The 21,037-nt window shown below is 47.2% G+C and overlaps 1 protein-coding gene across 4 annotated transcripts in view; it reads left to right on the top strand.

Annotated features, from left to right (window-relative positions):
- Positions 1 to 585: 585 nt before the first annotated feature.
- Positions 586 to 21,037, top strand: part of ACO1 (aconitase 1) — a 47,102-nt gene continuing 26,650 nt past the window's right edge. The window contains exons 1-3 of one of the 4 annotated variants that reach the window (XM_067553197.1): positions 586 to 803; positions 19,163 to 19,280; positions 19,859 to 20,027. In XM_067553197.1, the coding sequence (XP_067409298.1) occupies positions 19,184 to 19,280; positions 19,859 to 20,027 (266 nt within the window). In that variant the 5' untranslated portion in view covers positions 586 to 803; positions 19,163 to 19,183. Of the gene's footprint in view, positions 804 to 8,005; positions 8,153 to 18,779; positions 19,281 to 19,858; positions 20,028 to 21,037 lie in introns of those variants that run through there. The other 3 variants (XM_067553199.1, XM_067553196.1, XM_067553198.1) reach the window with 3 other exon arrangements.

Genomic DNA, 21,037 nt, shown 5'->3' on the forward strand with positions numbered 1-21,037 from the left:
AAGTAAGTTTTTGAAGTATCTGAGGATGAAGTAGCTTAGTGTTAACTGTGTTTGGAATGATCCTGTGGCTACATGCATGCAGTGACCCTCCTTGAGTTACAAGCATAGCATCTGAGGGATAAAACTCATGACTTTCTGCTTCTTAAATACATGGCTTTACAGCTGAAGGAGAAACTCTTATTAGAATTTGTTTTTAGTAACAGGGTATGTAAACCAAATTCTGGAGAGTAAGGCAACTGCAAACACTTAACAGATTTAATTCTACTCAGCAAATTGAGAGACAGGATGGTCTTGTGGTTAAAGCACAGAACTGAACCTCACAAGATTTGGGTTCAAATTCTGGTTCTTATGGAGACATCCCATGTGACCTTATGCAAATCACTGACCCTGCTAGAAGCAGAGGGGCGGGACTAAGACAGGAACAGGGAGTATAAAGGGCACGCCCTCCAGCTCACTCAGGGAAAGTGGCTAAAGGAGAAGGATGTTTCTTCCTTGGTAGTGGGACCTGAGCCTGATTCTTGTCCTGCAGAGAAGCTGCTAGGGCTGCCTCCTGGCTGGAGCGCTGAGGATCTCCCAAAACTACCTAGGCCCTGTGAGCTAGAGGAGCTACCTGACTCTGCCCTGTGGAGGAGCTGCCAGGGGGGGTCTGAGGACCTGCCAGAGCTACATGGGCCTTGCAAGCCAGAGGAGCTACCTGGCCCCTGTGATCTGTAGAAGCTGCCTGATGCCAGCTACACCGAGAGCCTGCTGGGACTTGACCTTCTGCTCTACCCTGAGGAGGTGGACTTCGACCTGGACCACAGGTACAGGGGTGGAGGAAGTAGCCTAGGGACAGCCAACCTCAGTCTGGCTGCGCTTGAGCCTGAGCACCACTCAGTGAGTTTTGGCTGGATCTCTGCTGACCCAGTGGCAGGATACCTGCCACTCCTAGGGCCCTGGGTTGGGATGCAGTGGAGTTGGGTGGGCCTGTGTCCCCCTCCCTGCCACCACCCACACCACTGGGCCTGCTAAACCTCCATAGCCTGTAGCCAGCTCACTGTGCTTGCCCTGCCCTAGCTGAGGGTTATTGACTTTTGCGGAGTTGCCCACCCTGCCCCGCCCTGACTGGGGCTCCAGATGGGCTCCAGATGGAGGAGAGCTAATCCCCAGTTTCCAGCGTATCCACACAGATGTGGCAGCGAGGGGGTGTGTCCTCTGTTGGAGTCAGACAGATGGAGGGATAGGCTGCCTCCTCTACAGGCAGGAACTGTCTCAGGCTATGCATTTGTACAGCACCTCACAAATGGGACCCTTGGCTCAGCTGGGGAGCCTCCAGGCACTGCGTAATACAAAAATAAATAACCGTACCGATCCAGCAGAAGGCAGTCGTGCACATAACCACTACTAGTCCAGTGGTTCTTAAATGCATTGGTATGCGTGCCCCTGGGGGTATGCGGAGGTCTTGTGAGACTACATCAATTCAGCTAGATGTTTGCTACTCTTACAACAGGCTACTCAATAAGCACTAGTGAAGTCAGTACAAACTAAAATGTCATAAAATGAGTTGTTTGTCCTGCTCTATATATTGTACCCTGAAATGCAAGTACAATATTTCTATTCCAATTGGATTTTTTTTTTTTTTTTTTTTTTGGTGTGGTAAAAATAAGAAAGTAAGCAATTTTTTCAGTAACATTGTTCTGTGACACTTCTGTATTGTCTGATTTTTTTTTTTTATAAGCAAGTCTTTAAGTGAGGTGAAACATAGGGGTACAAAGACTAATCCGACTCCTGAAGGGGGTATAGTGGTCTGGAAAGATTGAGAGCTGTTGCACTAGCCTGTATGTTACACATTTATAAACCAACAGTTTAAACAGTTACCACCTTTCTAATGTATCTCTTTTTATAAATACCATACACCATATTCTAGTCCAGATTAAATCCCTTTTGCACCACTCCAGCAATGTAAAGGGGACTGAGACTGACTGACTGACTGAAAGGGGGCAGATGGGAATTTTCCTGTCATTACATGAGTTGTCCCATTGATCTCAGTAGCAACAGGCTGCCTTCCCTTTGCAGTTTTTAGATCTGTACTGCTTCCTGAAACATGAAGGTTATGATCTGCTCAGAAATGTGATATTAGGAGTGTCTTCCTTATTTAGAAATTCTGTGAGAGCAGCAAGTGCAAGACAGGAGGCAGTTAAAGCACAGGCCTGACACCCAGGACACTTGGTATCTCTTCCTGGCTCTGCCACAGACTTATTTGATCGTGGGCACCTTGCTTAGCCTACCTGTGTCTCCGTTCCTAATTTGTTAAACAAGAACAGTCATTTCTATTTCAGGGGGGCTTGTAAGCCTAAACCATTCATGTTTATAAAGGGCGTAGAGATCTATGGGTGCGAGGTGCTATAGAAATACCAAATGTTTATATTATAAAGCACCGTGGGACCTCGGTCCATGATTGGGGCTTCTCAGTACAACATACAGTACATAGTAAAACACCCTCTCTCATGCATTGAGCCTTCACCGTTTGTTGCACTGTACCACTTTACCCACCAGAGGGCAGAACCCAATTGTTTAATTCAGTATCACTGCTAATTGTGTATAATTTCTTATAGGGTACATGCATACATGATTCCTTACTTGGTGTGTTTTTTGCTTTTTAAAAAAAAAAAAGTCATTTAAACAGATTAAGTGAGATGTATCTTTGCACAAAAGAAGGGGGGGGGGGGAACCAATGCTAAATTACAGTATCTTTTCAAAACTCTGCCACTCCCTCTATTTACTTTAAGGCAGCAGTTCTCAAACTAAGGGGTGGGGGGCCCCCCAAGGGGGGCACAAGAGGGATTGGGGGGGGCCATGGGCGGAGTTTGTGGTGATGGAGCCGTCTCTCCCTCCTGGGTGAGGGGCACCAGGCTGAGAGCTGGGCCGGGCGGCGGTGGGGACAGACCCCGGCGCCTCACACAGGCAGCCTTGGGCAGGTGTTGGGGGTGGGGGACCCTGAGGAGGGAAGCGGAGGTGGGGGGACGCTGCTGCGGGCCGTGGGTCCAGCACTGCTGGCGGAGCAGGGGACAGAGCTGGTCCAGCTCCGCACAGCAGTGGCAGCCCCCCCACCACGGCCAGGCACGCTCCCACGCCACTGCCACTCTGCAGGTTCCCAGCAGCGGCTGCATCCGCGCTGCTGCCCGAGGATAATCCCGATGACGAGGTGCAATTCCCTGCTGCTGCCATTTTCTCTGGCAGGTCACATTGGGCTCTGGCGCTGCAGGGGAGCTGCTGCTCCCCCTTGCCCCCCAATTAAGCAGTCAAACTCCGCCTATGATATGTAGGCCCAGTTTGTTTGGCTTTTTTCTGAAAGTGGGGGAGGGTTGGGGTGCGATTGTTACACATGTCCGGGGGGGGGTGGGGGGCTCCATTTAAAAAGTTTGAGAACTGCTCCTTAAGGGATGTACGATCAGATCAATTAAAGATCTTTTGGCCATAAAACAGCAACCATCAAATATTAGAATAACTTCCGCCTGCTTTCCTATAGCTACTAGCTATAGCTGTAAAATGCTGTAAGAGTTTGTGCAGCAGTTGCATGGCAACATTTCCAAACCGCCTGCCCCAAATGGCAGGAGTCACAGCTGAGCGACACTGAGGCTTTAAAGATGAGTTAATGTGTGACCTGCCAGTTAAACTTTTGCTCTGATTGCTCTCTCCTATTGAGGGCAGTGATTTGGGGCCTGGCTGTGCACACAACAGACCTGCTGGATTGGGTAAGGACAAGTCACGTGATTAAGGGTTTACAGGATTGAGCCGTTAGTCACAGAAATTATTGTGCAAAATCACAAGTCGGAGTGGATGTGGGGCGGGTAGGGGGTAGGTAGACACAGGTGCCACAATCCAGTAGGCTTTCAGGGCATCAGGTGGTGAGTGGCTTAACACTGCTGGACTTGAGTGCAGAGCAGGGGTTTTGTCTGTAGCACTCACTAGTGAGTTTCCAAACAGGGAGGAGAGAAGGAACGCTGGACATGAGGCTCCTCATTAGATTTCATCTTCTGTGAAGTGATGTCTTCTCCAAAAAAAAAAAAAAAAAAACCCACAACCACCAGAAAACAGGAAATCACAGGTTGTGGGACTCCCACGATTGCAAGGAGCAAGGCCCACTATCCTCTTTGTACCTGCTCTGGCTGCCAGACCCGTGAGCCCTGACTCAGCACCACATCTGACTTGCTTCAGCAGCTCCCAACTGAATGGGCAGAGGTCCCCGTAACCTCACCCACACACCATTTCAGTGCAACCCTTCCTTCCAAATGCTGGGTGACAGTCCCTCCCCTTTCATCAGCAGGAGGATCAGCCTTGCAAAATTACAGCTTGTACTTACCTGCACAACAAGCAGTGAGCTGCATTAGTACAAACTTGACCCAGCCAATATGCTGCTGTTGTGAATGAGGGGAAAGGGGCTGCATTATTCCCCCTGTCTGTTAATACTTGACCTCTGTGCTGCAAACACTTGACCTGGGGCTATAATCGCATTAATGTAGAGTGTCTATGCACTTGAAGGAGCAATGTGCAGCCCTTGGTTCCAACACTGTCCCCTTCCCATGCATGCAGCATCACAGAGGCAAACCCCACCATCCCCTTTGCTCAGGGGAGGGAAAGTATCCATGTGGAAAATGCCCCTCCCACAAGTGGATCCTGGTGGGATGAGGCCGCCATCACTAAAAATGGGAGAATCCAAATCCCATAAAGTAGACCCACTAAAAGAACAGTGTCAAGTCAAATAGACCAAACTTGCCAAATTACACACCTGAAAAGCTCTGGGTAAGCTCGAAAGCTTGTCTCTCACCAACAGAAGGTGGGCCAATAAAGGATATTTCCTCACCATCCTTCCAAAATCCTTTTTGTCCTATTGCTGAACATACTACAACCAAGACAAGTGGTTTTGCCTTAGACTAACAATATATTCTCTCTCTCTAATTAATATATACACACACACATCCATTAACAAAGGAGTGCCCAAGCAAGTGGGTGTATCATGGTAGAAAATTAGGAATTTCTTTTTCTCTTTTAAAAAAAACAAAACAAAAAAAAGATTTGGAAAATAAGGCTTTGCAGATGGAATTGCTGGCAAGCGTTGGTCATGCTTGTAGCCTAACAACTGTGACAAAGTGCTTCTGAGATGTCTAATGGCAAAAGGAGGCTGGTACTGATGTCTAACAGAACACTGGACCAGGCGTCAGCACTCATGGATTCCATTCCCACCTCTGCTGCTGACCTGCTGTTTGACCTTAGAAAGATCAATTCACCTTTTTTGCTTCTGTCTCCCCTTTAGTACTAACTGTGCTTACCATCTTTTGTAAAGCACTTTGAGACCTGCAGATGAAGCATTATGTAAGGGTTAAGGATTATTTATTTAAATAGGTCTAGAATTCTCTAGGCTTATTGGGTTGGGTGGGATTTGTGTTATCTCAAGATTGAAGGAGAGGGGCGCACAATCCTTTCTAGAAAAAAGAGTGTTCCACAGTTATCTCATGGCCTTGGTGATTTTAATATTAACTAAGTAATCACTCTGTAATGCATAATCATTCCAATATATCTTTCTACAAGGTTATGGATTTTTTTATTACTGGTAAAATCAACAAAATACATGAACAACTCAAATGCTTTTGATATGCAAAGCACATGAGATTTTGGGGGAAGTTCTATCACCAGCACCAGAGCCATTGTTTAAGGCAGTGTTTGTTAAGGCATCACCCCTTACTCCATATCTAATTAACAGAAGCAGCGCTAGATCATGAGAAGCTTAATCATGTAGATGGTCCTTCTCCATACGAATGGTCTCATGGAAATCAACAGAAATGTTCCTTTGCATGAGAGTTTGCAAAATCAGACCCCCAAATTGTAACTCTGGGCTAACTGTAAACAAACTGCAGTCATCTGCTTAAAGCACGTGTGTACATTGGATACCTTTGTAAAAAATAGAACCAAAAAAAGTCTCAGAAATATTCCAAACAACCTGTTTAGCTATTAAAACACAATATACACTTGCTGTGTATAAAATTCCCCATCAACCAACCACACACCGAATATAAGGATATTATCCTGCCAGTGTGATTCTGCAAACACTTCCCTATGTGAGCCACTCTATTCCTGTAGTTCCATCAAGTTCAGTGGGACTCCACTCACGTGTAATGTCACTCAGAAGTGGGAGAGTCTGGAAAATCATACATTAAACAATCTGAATGGGATAAAACACCAGTGTTATCATAGTAGTGTTCAAATAAAGAAACGATTTTAGTAAATGGGGGCTGGCTGGCTGCCTTTTTAGGCAAAGCTCCCATGGAAGTCAGTGGGAGATTTGTGTGAGTTAGAACTGCAGAATTTGGTCCATAAGCTTAAGACAGAAAGGAAAGCTAATTCAGGAGGGTTTTTTTTTTTTTTTTAAATGGAAAATAAGGCCCTGATCCTTTAGCTGTTTCTGTGCTAGAGGCCCCTGTACTCACAGAGTGCTCAACAGGACATGGGCACAGGCTAGGAGCCAAATGGCAAACAACTACATAAAAAGTCAGAAAATTCACCGACAAGGTTCCCAGAGCATCCTTAATTTGGCCTCCTTGCACATTCTCTGTGAACAGACAGCTGCATTCCAGAAGGTGACTCTACAGCAATGGCAGCATGACATTGCATTTGACCCGCTTGTAAGCAATAAGATGTTTTTCACGAGCCAGCCTTGTACACTCACCCTAGGCTCTGAGATAAGCTGGGAGCTGTCTTATTTTGTGCATGATCACTCAAAAGAGAGGTTCTGCAGGCCAGATGATGCCTTCAGTGACCCCTGTGCAAGCCCCTGGTCTTCAAATCAGTGATGCCTGCTGCCCCAGGACTAGTGCCTTCAAAGCCTGGGGGAGTTTGTGGGGCTGCTTGTTAGAAGCCGAGCCATTTTCCTTTGTAAACACTGGCTGTGTGAGACCATGCACCTGGAATCCCCCATTTGTTTAGGGCGGAAGTGCACTGTGAATTATTTCTGTTTAATTATGTGCATGTCTGGGCTTGTCCTCAGTGAGATATCCCCGATGAAGCTGCATGGCCTGGTACACACAGGTCACCCAGCAGATCAATGTAGTGTTTCTTAACTGCTGGTTGTGACAGAGGGATGCCACAAAATACAATGGGGTTGTGTGTGTGAGGCAGTGAAACTCTTTTTTTATTACACTCTAAAGCAGTGGCTCTCAACCTTTCCAGACTACTGTACCCCTTTCTGGCTTCTGTTTTGTCTTGTTTCACCTCACTTGATTACAAAATCAGACACAAAAATACAAAAGTGTCACAGTATACTATGAATGAAAAATTGCTTACACCTTTTTACTATAATTACAAAATAAATGAATTGGAATATAAAGATTGTACTTCCAGTTCAGTGTCTCGTACACAGCGCAGTGTAAACAAGTCATTGTATGAAATTTTAGTGTGTACTGACTGCACGAGCGCTTATGAAGTAGCCTGCTGTAAAACTAGGCAAATATCCAGCTGAGTTGATGTCGGGCATGGAAGACCTGGGGGACCCCTAGGGGTCTGTGTACGCTTGGGTGAGAACCACGGGTCTAAATCAAGCTGTCAGTCCTCTGCACCCCACATACGCACCCCTCTTCTCTGGCAGCCTCTCAGCCCCCCCCCCCCCCACACATAGAGGGTGCTTGTCCTCACTGATACCTGTCGTGCTTTGCACAGTAAATGTCAAGGGCGAGGGGACAATTCTGGACTTTGAAGGGGGGGGGCGGGCACCCCGAAAAGCTGGAGCCGGCCTGGACAGATGATCTGCCTTGAAATCCCGGCGTCTGCCCCCTGCGCGGAGGGGGGAGTTGGGGTCTGGCTCTTACCAGCTCCGGCCCCTTTCCCCCGGCCCAGCGCCCCCTCCTGCTAGCGCTGTCCCAGCTCGGGGGTAAGGCAGGCAGGAGGCGGGAGCCGCGGCGCAGGGGCAGCGGCTGACTCGGGGTGTGGTCCGCCCCGCTCCGCCCGCGCAGCAGGGGAGGAGCCCGGCCGGCCAGGCCGAGCGGCGCAGCCTATCACGCAGGCACGGGGCCGGCCGCCGCTGCCCGACTCCCTCCAGAGGCTGCGGGTCGGGTCGGGTCGGGTCGGGTCCGCTGCCGTCCCCGCTGGGTCCCCGCCGGCCGGCCGGCAGCGCGCTGCAGGGGTGAGTCCGGGGCCCCCGGCCCCGCCCGGGGGGCGCCCCGCCAGACCCGGGGAGCGCGTGGCTGCGGCGCTGGGCCCCGGCGGCTCCGGCAGGGAGAGGGCGCTGGACCCGCGGGCCGGGGCCGGGCACTGCGGGGGCACCCGGGCCTCGCCTCTCCCCTCCCCGGGCTGCGGCGCGGGGGGGTCCCTGGGCGGCCAGGCGCTGCCCACTGGTGCTCGCCCCCTCCCGGGTTGTCAGGCCGAGCCAGGCGCGTTTCCTTGGCTTGTATAACGGGGGCAGGGTCCGCCCGGCCCCGCGTCTGTGTTTCTCTCCCCCTCCCCGCCGGGCAGTTCCGCCCTGCTGCATTTCCCTGCCCCGGGTCCCCTTGAGCAGGGAGGACACAGCTCCCAGGCCCCTGTGTGGGAGGGCCGGTCACATGGGCGCTGTTCCCAGCCAGCCCCTGCACGGCTCGGCAGAGTCCGCTTCTCCAAGCAGCCGGGGTGGGGAGAGAGCCGGTGTTGAAGTCAGATTGCTGCCAGAAAAGCGGGCGGGGGGCAAAGGTCGTTTGGCTGTCTCCGGGCTTGCCGCCTCCTCCTCCTTCCCCCAAGAAAATCTAGCAGCTGTTTTAAATCCATAACGTGGGAATGGCTGCAGGATTTTCATTCGGCTGGCTCAGATCAGACAGGCCGCAGTTCTCCTCTCTCAGGCTGGGGTAGATCCAGAATAACTGTTGACTTCTGTGGTGTTCACTGCCTAGTTCTGTCTTTCTGTTCCACGCCAAACCGATCTCCAAATTAGCAGGGCTTCTAGTTGTTAATGGGCGATGCTGCTACCTGGTCAGTGTACAACACAAATATAAAGTGTCGTCGCTTTGCAAATGCTGTATTCTGTTGAGAATTGAACTCTGGATTGTAAACATCTATTTATTAAAAGCCACAAACACGCCCACTTCCCAATTTTCTGGAGGAAAGTTAAGGCAAATTCTATCTCATCCACACAATATATCTGCACACACAGGCCTACCCTTGCATGCTGATCCATGCAGGCAGACTCCTGCATGCATATGGAGTTCTGGTGACCACAGCCCAGCCCTACACAGATAGACCCTTATGGTCATAGGGAGCCTTGTTAAAGTCAGTGAGCTGTGCAGGGGCCTGCTTGCAGGATCGTGGCGAAAGACGGAGAGTTTGCAGTGGCAGAAAGAGCTGTGCTGATATCCCTGATGGTTTGTTTGCTTGCATGGCACCAGCAAGGGGGAGTTCAAGGTTCCATGCAAGGGGTGAGGAAAGAGACAAGTAATGCTTAATAAAGGGACAAAATCAGAGTGAACTGCCAAGGACTGCTTTAAATTTAGCTTTTAATGTGGTGGTGTTCATTGTTACTGATTCGGCCTGGTCTCCTATCACTCTGTATTTGTACTCAGGGAGCGCTAGAGGTTCCAGATGAGATCTGGGCTTTATTGTGCTGGGTGTTGTATGTTCACAGAGTAAGAGTGTGTCCCTCTGCTGAAAAGCTTGCAGTCTAAATAGCCAAGACAAAGGGTGTGAGGGGAAACTAAGGCAGAGAGATGTGACCCAGCTGGTCAGTAGCACACTTCTCTCTCTCAAATCTATCTGTGAAGTGGCAATTGTCTTCTGAGACCTTGACCTTGTGTTTACAGCTTAGATCTAGTGCCAAAGTTAGAGGAGGAAAGATGAGGGAGAGTCTGACATCCGTATGAGTTAGGTACCAGCAAGGAGCTCAGAGCTGTGCAAGACACACAATGAAGAGTCCTTGTCTCAAAGGGCATACAATTCTAATGCACCGAGATGATCTGAGCTAGAACGTCAGGATCTCTAGACCAGTCCCCCTCCCTGGTGATAACTGGGACCCATTCTCTTGTACACTGGTCAAATGAAGGACAGCTTTCACTGTTCAGCAGAACTGCACCACTTGAACATTTCTCTCTACCCTTTCTTGGACTGAAAACAGCTGAATTCTCTCCTGGGTTTGTTCCTGTGGAGTTGCTCAAGAGCGCTGAGCTTCTAGTGTTTGTTGAGAGAATTTTGCATGCATTGTGAGGGAGGATGGGAAACACACCCAGATTGCATGGGCTCAGAGCAGTGAACTAGCTGGCTCTCTGCTTCCCTTGTCCTTTGAGTCCCTTGATCACAACATGGGTTAGAGGAGATCTCCAGACCCCCTCTACCTCTTGTTTAGCTTCCTGCAGGGCTCCTTCAGGAGACAGTGTATCTCTGCGTGCTACTCTGTCACCCAGGGAGAGGTTTGCCGTGCAATGAGCCACACCTAACCCAATTCCCTCCCAAGCCAAAGACCACAAAAGTTTTGGTTACTAGTCGTAGTTAGTGCTTTGGCTTCTCTGTTGTCCTGTTGCTCCTCCCCTGTTGACCATCGCACCGAGCAATCTCTTCCTCCTCCGTTATATTTTAATAAGGTTGGTGGTAGGGCAAAAAGCTGATCCATTAAAAATAAGCACATAAATCCTCAGGGGAAAACAGTATTTCTAGAAAAGCAGCACAGAGGCCTTTGTCAACTAGCTCCCAGTGCAGAAATCTGCTGTGGGATTTCACTAAATGACTGCTGTGGGTTGGTGGTTGTGGTTTTTGGGGGCCAGAGGGCAGTAATCCATTTAGGGTCATTGAGGAGGGACAAGTGGAGTCAATCCCCTCCACTCCACCTGCCAGCACTGGGGCCAAGTATTTTTTTCAGGGTCCTGCCCTCTGGTTTGATCTCATGGCACTGTTCGGATCAGAAGCTTTCATCTAAGCCCTTGCCTTCTCTTACACACACAGAATGGGAGTTCCAGCCTCCTAGGTTGAGGACTCGCACCGCCCCCCTGTCTGTGCTTCCTTTTGGATCACTGCCAAGCAACTCATATGGCAGGTAATGACTGGGTAGTTGCAGGTGTGTGAGTAAAGGAGTCCAATTGTGGGCCTGTCCGCTGAAATGAGAGAGAAGCAAAAGGGCTGATGGACTTAAATTTTCTTCAGATCACTTTTTCTCCCTCCTGAGTTGCATTATTCTGTCCTGTGTTGCAATCCACCCCCAGGAACTTTTCTGAAATAGATCAAAACAGAATTAGCTGCTGCATTCATCTTTAACTCCTGCATGTGTACTCCTCTCAGTGCATATGCATAACTCCTCCCATTAGCATTGATCTGCAGAAAAACATACAGCTGGACTTCTACTTTATATAAAAAGGGGAGCTTTGTTAAAACTAGTCCACGCTGCATATTAAACAATCAACTGACTTGTGCCTGTTTGTTAGAAGGGGACCAGGAGCTAGTTGATACAAGGATTGGATTTAGGGTAAAGTTCACAGCTGCTGCTATCTGGGTAAAAGGTCTGGCTAATCAGCAGTGCCATTCTTGTAACCTCTAAGAGTATTACTCCTGGAAATGCAGAATGTTTGTTACTTGCTTCGGACTTCTTTCCCTGTAACAAAAACGGTAGTTACAGAAAGTATTTTTAACAAGGACACTTGCTGCATAAACAAAGTTACAGTTTTACTTTAACTTTTATGCCTTGATGTAGGCATTGAGCTTTTGGATTTCATTAATGCCTGTAAAACCAGCTTCTGTTCTCAGGGTTTTCTTTGGAAAGACCACAGATGGTATGCGTCTTGCATCTCTGAATCATCATCAATCAAAACAAAAGCTAAGCCACAGAAGCCTTTTGAACCATCACACAGATTGATACTGTACAAGGATGTGGTGCAAGGAGGGAAGATGTGAATTGGTTTGGGGGAAGTGTAAGCCTGGGAAGGGAGTGACTTGATGGAGTGGAAAGCAGATGTTCAAATTTCCAGAGATTGGCCCACTGTAGGACTTTGTGTCACTTTGCTAGCTCTGATTTTGTTGGCTAAAAAGTTGGGCAAACTTCATGTAACGCTTGACAACTGCTGTCAAGATGGAGGCACACACCTGCCCTTGTCAAAGACTGGATTTCCCCTGCAGAAATTTACACCGTTGTCTGGCAGCTCATCTAAGCTCCTGTGGTCACAGAATCCTCTGAACTCACAACTCCTGGAGCTGGAATTTTTTGAGAAAACCCTGAATTGGTTGCAAAACAACAAGAGTTCTGTGGCACCTTAAAGACTAACAAATTCAATAGTGGGTTTCTGCCCTCAAAAATTTATGCCCAAATAAATTTGTTAGTCTTTAAGGTGCCACAGAACTCTCGCTGTTTTGCTGAAAACAGACTAACACAAACTTATTGCTCATGCTTTCAACTGCAGAATTTGCCCAGGAAACCACAAATGTGAACTGCAATAGGGTGGGGGACAAACTAACTCCCCTGCATATTCTAAGTGATGAAATGAAATGGTGAGGTGTACAAACTAAAACAATAAGAAATAGCCACCAGTTGCTTGCCCGGTGCACTGGAAATGTAATCCAGAGTGGCTATGTATTATATACACACATTTATGTTAGTAGGACTATCCCAGGTTTTAGGTCAGACGTTATCAATTAAAAAAAGACAAATTATATCTAGATGTATGTTTGGTTGCCAAATTGTCAGTGGCCTCTTCTTTGTCTCATTCTCCATTATGTACATCCTTAAAGCTGCTCTGTTTTTCAAGGCTTCTGTAATGCATTGCAGTGAAACCACTGTACTAAACGGTCTCATTTACAGTTGTCCCACAATGCTGTATGTTTTTTATCTAGTGGTTTTATCTGACATAAATAGAGCAAATGGTAACTAGAAAAAGCTTTTCTTTCATTAAACAGAATCAGTGTCTTTACTACAATAGTGCCTTTGCTTATACATTCCTCCAAGTGCAGGGCAATGCAAATGTAGCAAACACATTGTAAAGCAAGACTTGTCCTCAAACGATATCACAGGCCTTGAACTTTACCCAAATACCTTATCTTTGGTTCCATGTAGAGTATATTGCAGGGGCTGTAACTGTCCTGTTTTGCCTTGGGTGATTAAAGTAGTTAAATGTAAATCTAAAATCTTTGTCCACCATGCATTGTCCTTTTTCAAAATAACAAAGCTGTTTTGATGTCAGTGGTTCCATATTACACATAGTAAGTACAATATTTATATATTGATATATTTCATGATTGGTTAGAGACAGCTTCTGTCTTCCTTTGGCTACTCCATAGTTAGGTTAAATACCGGGACAGCACATTAAGACAGGAGTTAGGTGCTCAAATCACACTGAAATTCCAGCTGGACTAGAAATCCCATGCTCCTGTATCTTTTGATATCTCTGGTAAACAGATCTAGAGATGGTGCTCGTACCAGACCACCTGAACTGAATCTCTTTGAACTTTGGTAAAGATTGGAACCAGATTTGCGTGTGTCCACTCAGGCCCATCTCTAATCAGAATGTGAGGGCATGAGAAATAGACTCTGCTTTTAGGGATTTTCTGTAGATTTTAGTCTCCCCTCCACCTTCTCTTTGGAAGGAGAGCTGTATGTATTAGACAAAGTAAGGGTTAGGTTATGCCCTTGAGTCATACACGCTGGTTATTTATGTCAGTGGGGTTTGTGCCCAATATTAATTTAGTAGTCTGGCATTCTGCTGCAATTCCTTTTAGATTAAATGCAGATGAGGAGCAGTCTGCAATGCAGATGAGTAAAACTTTTGAACGTGTGTGCGTTTGCTGTATCATTTTTTGACAATTTTAATAGTTAAAATGAAGGGTAATAGGCGGCTTGTGGAATTGGTAATGTGATACAAAGCATCTGCCTGGAAAGGACAGTTTGAACCCAGCATGGGCTGTTAGTGACATAGTGTTTTTACCATCTGAAGCCTGTTCTGGTGGCTCATGTGAAACAAGCTGGCAGTTACTTAGATGTGTAGAGAGAGGCTCAAAAAATGGCTCCTGTCCAAATGTTTGAGGTACCCTTAAAGTCATTTAAAACACAACAAATTTGAGAAACCTCAGAGAGAATCATCAAACTGTAGGGCCGGAAGATCCTCAAAAAATCAGCCAGTCCAGGCCCCTGCACTGTGGCAGGACCAAGTAAAACTGGACCATCCCTACCAGCAGCTGTTTGTCCAATTTGTTTTTAAAAGTTGCCAATGATGAGAACTCCACCACCTCTTGGAAGCCTATTCCAGTCCTTAACTACCCTGATAATTACAGAGTTTTTTTCCTAATATCTCACCTAAATCTCCCTTGCTGCAGATCAAGCCCATTATTATTTGTCCTTCCTTTAGTGGCCATGGAGAACAGTTGATCACCAACCTCTTTATAACAGCCCGTAACATATTGAAAGACTGTTATCAGATCCCCCCTCAGTCATCTTTTCTCAAGACTAAACATGTCTGGCTTTTTTAACCTTTCCTCAGAGGCCAGGTTTTTCTGAACCTTTTATCCTTTTTGCTGCTGTCCTCCAGACTCTTTCCAATTTATCCACAGCTTCCCTAAATTGTGGTGCCCAGAATTGGACACACGACTCCAGCTGGGCCTCACCAGTGCCAAGTTAAGCAGGACAATTACCTCTTGGGTCTTACATACAACACTCTTGTTAATACCCCCCAGAATGTTTGCAGCTGCATCACATTGACGCCTCATTTAATTTGTGGTCTACTATAACCCCCAGATCCTTTTCAACAGTACTACCACCTAGCCAGTAGTTCCCCATTTTGTAATTGTGCATTTGATTTTTCCTTCCTAAGTGAAGTAATTTGCACTTGTCTTTATTGAGTTTCATCTTGTTGCATTCAGACCAATTCTCCAATTTGTCAAGGTCATTTTGAATTTTAAATACAGCCTCCAAATTGCTTGCAATCTGTCCCAGATTGGTAGCATCTGAACATTTTATGAGCATACTCTCTACTCCATTATCCAAGTCATTAATGAGGCCAGAGACTGGATATACATGCAGACTTGAGTATCTTATTGGCCCTAAAATTGATCCTTCCACGTCAGTCAGCATTAAATGGCATTGATAGGGCAGTGCCAGGATGCTGCTTCTGCCTGTTCTGTGCCTACTCTGTGGATTGATGGAGGGTTTTGATTTCCACACCTTTGCCATTTAGATTAAGCTCTTCAGGGCAGGGACTGTCTAATGCTCTGTGCTTTGTACGTATACTACACAGTGAGGCCCCGTTTTTGGTTGTTCCTTTAGCACCATCCTAAAAAACATGATCCATAATAATCTGGAGTCTTTCACTAGCACAGCGCTCCCCTTCTCACTTCCACTAATTTCCCATGCACATGGATCTCAGAAGTCAAATATTGTGGGCAATAGGACTTTTTTTTCCCTAGACAGCGAAGCAGGTGAGTGGGCTTCTGAGTGGTCCTTTAAAAACCAAATATTTTTATTGTCATCAATTTGAAGTTGTTCCCAGAAGGGATTAGAGAAGGCAGCAGATAATCCTATGAGAGAACCTGTTTTAGTTCTGCTTTGCCTTGTTCATTTTCACTGTTGGGGTGTTTTGGCTTTAGCAATATGTGGTGTAGCATAATATAGTGAACTGAGGCCAAGGTCAGTGTTGGTGCCCAGGGGAATTAAACTGTTGCCTCTTTGGTTACTCCACCACACGAAGCAGGGAGTAAAATAGTATATGTTTTTCTCAACCCCTGACACCTCCCATCATTTGCTTAAGATACTTCCACCAAATCCAGCAAACTCTCGCAGTTCCAAGAACACACTGGGCGTAGTGGGCTTGATGCTGTCTGTCTCTCTGGTTCAACTCCATTGACTTCAGTGCAGTTACTCTTCCTAACTTACTGGTGGATGTGAGAGGAGACTCCAGGTGCGTGCCACAATTGCCAGAGAGCGCCAACTGGCTTATAAAACATATGCCTTGTCTGCCATTGAAATCAAACTGTATGGGAAAAGATCTGCATCGCTCCCCTTCCCCGCCTTTAGCACTGGCCTGCGGTCCAGGGAAATCACTGGGGTATGTCTATACTGCAGTCGGAGATGTGGCTGCAGCACATGTGGATATGCTTTGCTTTAGCTAGCTCAGATACCAATGGTGCTGAAGTTGTGGCAGCCTAGACTCCAATGGGTTTCTTAGCGGAGGGCTAGATTCTGAAGAAGACTTCCCAGGAAGGGCAGAGCAGGATGCTGGGCTGGTGAAATGCAGCGAAACAGGGAGAGCATCATGGTATGGGGACACCCTAGGAATCTGACCACAGATGAAATATATATATATATATTTTAACCACATGCTCTTTGTTGTCTCCTGTGCTTTCTCCGCCCTTCCCCCCTTGCATTCATCTCCCCTTCAGTTTGGGCCCTACTTTTCTCCATCCCTCTATAACTGATGTGGTGGTGTTTCTGACTTGCTCTCCCACTCATTTCATGTGCTGTGCTGGCTATCGTGAAATTTACAAAAAAAACTTTATCTGACTCCTTGTACATGTGAACTTCAGAGATCAGGAGTCTGGCAAACTGTCTGGTTGTCCAGGCACTTGAACTCAATGGAGTGGTTGTTTTTTTTTGTTTGTTTGTTTGTTTGTTTTTTTGGAGGGGTGGGGGGGATTGGGAGGGGAGGAGAGTGCTTGGTGAGGTGGAGCAAGAATAACTTCTTTTTTCCCCCCTCTGTTTTTGATCAGGTGGCCAAGGATCTGGTTTTTGCTGTTACCCCTATTAAATGTGAACCTCATGTCCACTTTCTTAATCATCAGATCTGCTCCCTGTTTGTATTGAGAGTCCTATCTGTTGAAATTATAGGCAAAATAAATTTTTACTGCTGTGTTAGCTCTGCAGAGAGAGTGAGCTGGATTCTAAGGCTTCCTGTGCATCACCCACAGAATCGTTTAGTAGGTTTTGGTCAATGACACCTGTGTGAATGGTTTTGTCCACAGGATACAACCTGGCCTTCAGCGCTAAAGTATTGGGCTTCTATGGTTTATCTAAACAAGTTTGGCGAGGGGTAACTCCAGGCAGAGTTTTTAACCCACAGAATCTTTGGTGGTGATGGTGCATAAGCCAGAAAAACTCCAAATTGACTCCGTTTGCAGGACTGGCAGCTAGAAAACATCTTTATATGTAAACTAAGCGACTTGATTGGCGTTCTTGGCAGTGATAAGCATAGAATCCCATGTTTTTATTTTAATTTTTTTTAAAAAGCCCCTATCTGGGATATAATGTCATTTTAATTTTGCAAACCACTTTGAGATTTGTTGGATGAAAGCACAAATGATTCATTTAGTGTGTGATCAGCTGTGAGTCTTGCTGTTCGTTGAAAGTGTCAGGAGCATTGCAGACTATGGACACGTCCAGCAATGAAATGCTTGTGACCTTCCATACTGCACAAATCCCATTTCAAGGCAGGCAAAATAATAATAAACTGTCTACTGTGATAGAAAGTTAATCTGTATCCAGAGCATTTGATTACATAACAATCTATGCCAACTCATGATATTTTGGCAAGTCTCATTCCCCCTGCAGCTTCTAGATGGATGGTTGGCTTGAACTCTGTGCCAGCATCAGTTGGTTTGTAGCTCACTGTTCATAGGTAATGGCTGGCATGATTGACACTGACATATGACTGGCTGTTACAGCTGAAACTGTAAAGCTAAATGAGAATGTGGCAGTGTACAATGTACTGTACAGTGAAAACAGTTTTTATAGCCACTGCAAAGCAATGCTCACTTACTTTATCTGTCAGGAAACGTCCCAATGATTTGTATCTTCTGCTGCACTAAATCATCTTGTGAAAATTAAGCATATGTGCAACAAAGGGCTGAGTTTGGAAGATGGTATATAAAATTCCTCCAGCAGCATGACTAGCTAGAATAGCTGGGAGGAAGCAGATGAGTTCTCTTGAGATCATGCACACTCCAGGAGGCTCTACGAAATGGAGAGGGTGTTGGCCCCAAGAGAGAGGAAAATCCTGATGGTTCAAGATGTTGAAAGAACAAAACCCCCGGGGAGTGCTGCTGTCAATTAATTCCTGTGTGAGATGTTAGTAGCTACAAGGCTGGGAAGAATAGTCACTTAGTAAAGTAATAAGTAGAAGATCCAAATGAAGCGGAGATGGTGTGATACATAAAATGAGCCCACTCACTTGAAGAATCCAAGTAAAGACCTACAATTGGAGTCTGAAGGGAATTTAGGGATTTCCATTCAGAACAGAATTGAAGTGGTCCCTGTACTGATGTTATGGGGATAACAACCCAGTTTATGCAGCAATTGCAAATAATCTGGATGTGATATTCTTATCATTCATATTTAGTATTTTTGTGTGTGCAAAGTAGAGTGTTAAGAATTTGTTCATTCTCCTAACTGTGACAGTTTCTCGTGTGCGTTCCCAGAGGTGAAAATGTGCCGTGTAGTGAGTTGTATGGCTTGTTTTTGTTTTCTCTTTTCGGCATAAAACAGTGAATGCAAAATGCATTGTTACCTTACGTAAACAATGCATGCTTTCATCTTGGCACCTTTGCCGGCTTGTGGGCCTGGCTTGTGCAGTTGTATCTTCTTTGCAGTCCCATATAAATATCAATCAAAGCTGGGAATACAATCCAGGTCTCCTGAGTCCCAGTCAAGTGCTCTGTCCACTAGGCCGCTATGAAGGACACAAAACCATACTTGCGGTGAGTGTTAAACTGAAAAACTCTTTACACCGAGGCCAGATTTTGGATTTCCTCCCTCCCCCCCAGAGGTGGGAAGCTCCTTTGGCTGCCATTAAAGCTATTAAGAGGTGTGGGTTCTTAGCATCTCTGCAAATCAAGCTTGGGGATTGGTCATTTTTAGTAGGTTCAGTCTGGCTCGGTATAGATGTTTTTGTTTGCATCTGTCAGGTCGGAGATGGGCAGTCTCCATAGAAGAAATGGCACTGCAATCTCTGTGTGGTTAGCAAAGCAGAAAGGCACAAAGTCTATTTGGAGATAGTCGCCATGTATAAATTAAACACCCACGGTGCTTTCAATGTAGCATTTGAGCCCTGTGGGAATCAGTGGGATTTATTTATAAGCATCACAACACTCCTATAATACTGACTGCAGAGAAGTCACAAGAGAATTGTGCGTTTAAAGTATATTGTGAAGTATACCCTTCATCTGGTATAGAATTTACCTCTGAGGCGTCTGATACGATTTTCTTTTGTGCTTTCAGTGACACAGAGGGGCTTTAATCATGAGCAACCCTTTTGCATGGATTGCGGAGCCGCTGGACCCTAACGAGCCTGCGAAGAAGTTCTTCAATCTGAATAAATTGGGAGATGTGAGATATGGTAGGTTGGCAGCATTCGGAAGGAACTGCCGGAGACGTGGCTCTGCTCCATTTTTACCAATTCAGGCTGCAGTGGGCATTGAAAATAACTATGGGACGGCATTGCAGCTCTGGATGATATGTGATTTGTGAGCACAGAGACATAGGTACACATTCAAAAGCCATTCCTTGAAGATCCTGTTCTAATAATGTTTTTTGCCTGCTAGCATCTAGGCTTATTTAATTTCCTATTATGGCAGCGTTATTGTTTCTAAACGTGGACTGCAGTTCGGTCATTTTATGTGGTAGTTCAGTGCCCCTCTGGCTGGGCAGATCAATCAGTGGAAGGACGAGTTTCCCCCATGCTGCCTTGCTAATGTGGTGGGTTTGATAGGAGTGTGTGATTGAAAGGTATATGCTACCAATAAAGATAATTTTGTGAAATCCTGGACCCATTATAGTCAATGTCAGGACTCCCATTGACTTCAGTGGACCCAGAACATCAGTACCCAGAAGGTGAAAGGACACAGCCACACCCAGATATGTGGAAACGTCACTAAAAAATGTGAAAACCAATCTGCAGTCTCTCTCTTCCCCCAGGACGTTTGCCATTTTCTATTAGAGTCCTCCTGGAGTCAGCCATCCGCAACTGTGACGAGTTTCTAGTGAAGAAGGAGGATGTTGAGAATATCCTCAACTGGAATGTCATGCAGCACAAGAGTGTTGAAGTGCCATTTAATCCTGCACGAGTGATTCTCCAGGATTTAACGTGAGTTGCGCACTTCCGAAAACCAGGAAAATGGGATTGTAAAAACCACAGCAATTCACAGTGGGCAAAGCAGGGGGGAATGGAGGGTGGATGCGGGGTGAGGGGCCACGTTGCAGTTTTTTTCTCACTCAGGGGGCCGGTTAGCAGATTTCGGATGGGGAGGGGTGCTGTTGTTGCACCCAGCCGGCCGGCCAGCATGAGACTGCAGGGGAAGGGGGTACACGCGCCAACTTTTATTTTTGCTGGTGGGTGCCGGTGGGTGGGGGAGGTTCGGGGGAGACCCGGGGGCGGGGACACAACTGGTCACATGACTCGCGTGTCTCGCAGCGTCCTCTCCTCCCCCCCTGGCCACCATGCTCTCCCCACTCCCTGTCCCACTTATGGGGTGGGATGGCTCAGTCCCTCTCCTGCTGTGCCCTCCTCAGCACGTTTGGCTGTTCTTCCTGACAGCTGTGTGGGGAGCCACTTCCAACCCTGGCTCCTCCCAGTGGAGGAGGTGGCTTCCCCTCCCTGTCCCGGGCTGGCTGCCGGACTGGTTCCCAACCGGAAGCTGGTGGAGAAAGGAGAGGAGCTCTGGTTCACTTGACCCCTGCCTCCGGCAGCCAGCCTGGATGGGGAGGGGAGGCTGTTTCCCCCAGCCGGACTCTTGCAGGCAGCTGCCGTGCTGCCCAGAGCAGCATCCCAGCCGGCAGGGGCGGGTGCGGGCTCCGGGGATGCTGGGCTGGCCTGCGTTCTGGCTGGGCTTGGCCAGCCGGCAAGAGCGGGAGGACTGGGCCTCGGGCGGAAGAGGAGGTTAGCCTCCCGAGGGGAGGGAAGTTGCACATCCCATGCCCACTTCTGCTCTTGTCCCGGGGGCACAGCGTAGCCCAGTGCACGGGGCTGGAGGGGTGGGGCTGCTCCTTGGCTCCATCTGGCTGGGAGAGGGGACGCTGCTGCTCCCCGCCCCCCCCTGCTCTGCCTGAGACAGTGTGGAGTTCGGGGCCGGGGCTTTGCCGGCCCTGTGGGCCGGA

Source organism: Emydura macquarii, unplaced genomic scaffold (assembly GCF_026122565.2).
Source record: "Emydura macquarii macquarii isolate MOO-44397 ecotype Brisbane River unplaced genomic scaffold, CSIRO-AGI_Emac_v2 contig_1451, whole genome shotgun sequence".
Taxonomy (NCBI): domain Eukaryota; kingdom Metazoa; phylum Chordata; order Testudines; family Chelidae; genus Emydura; species Emydura macquarii.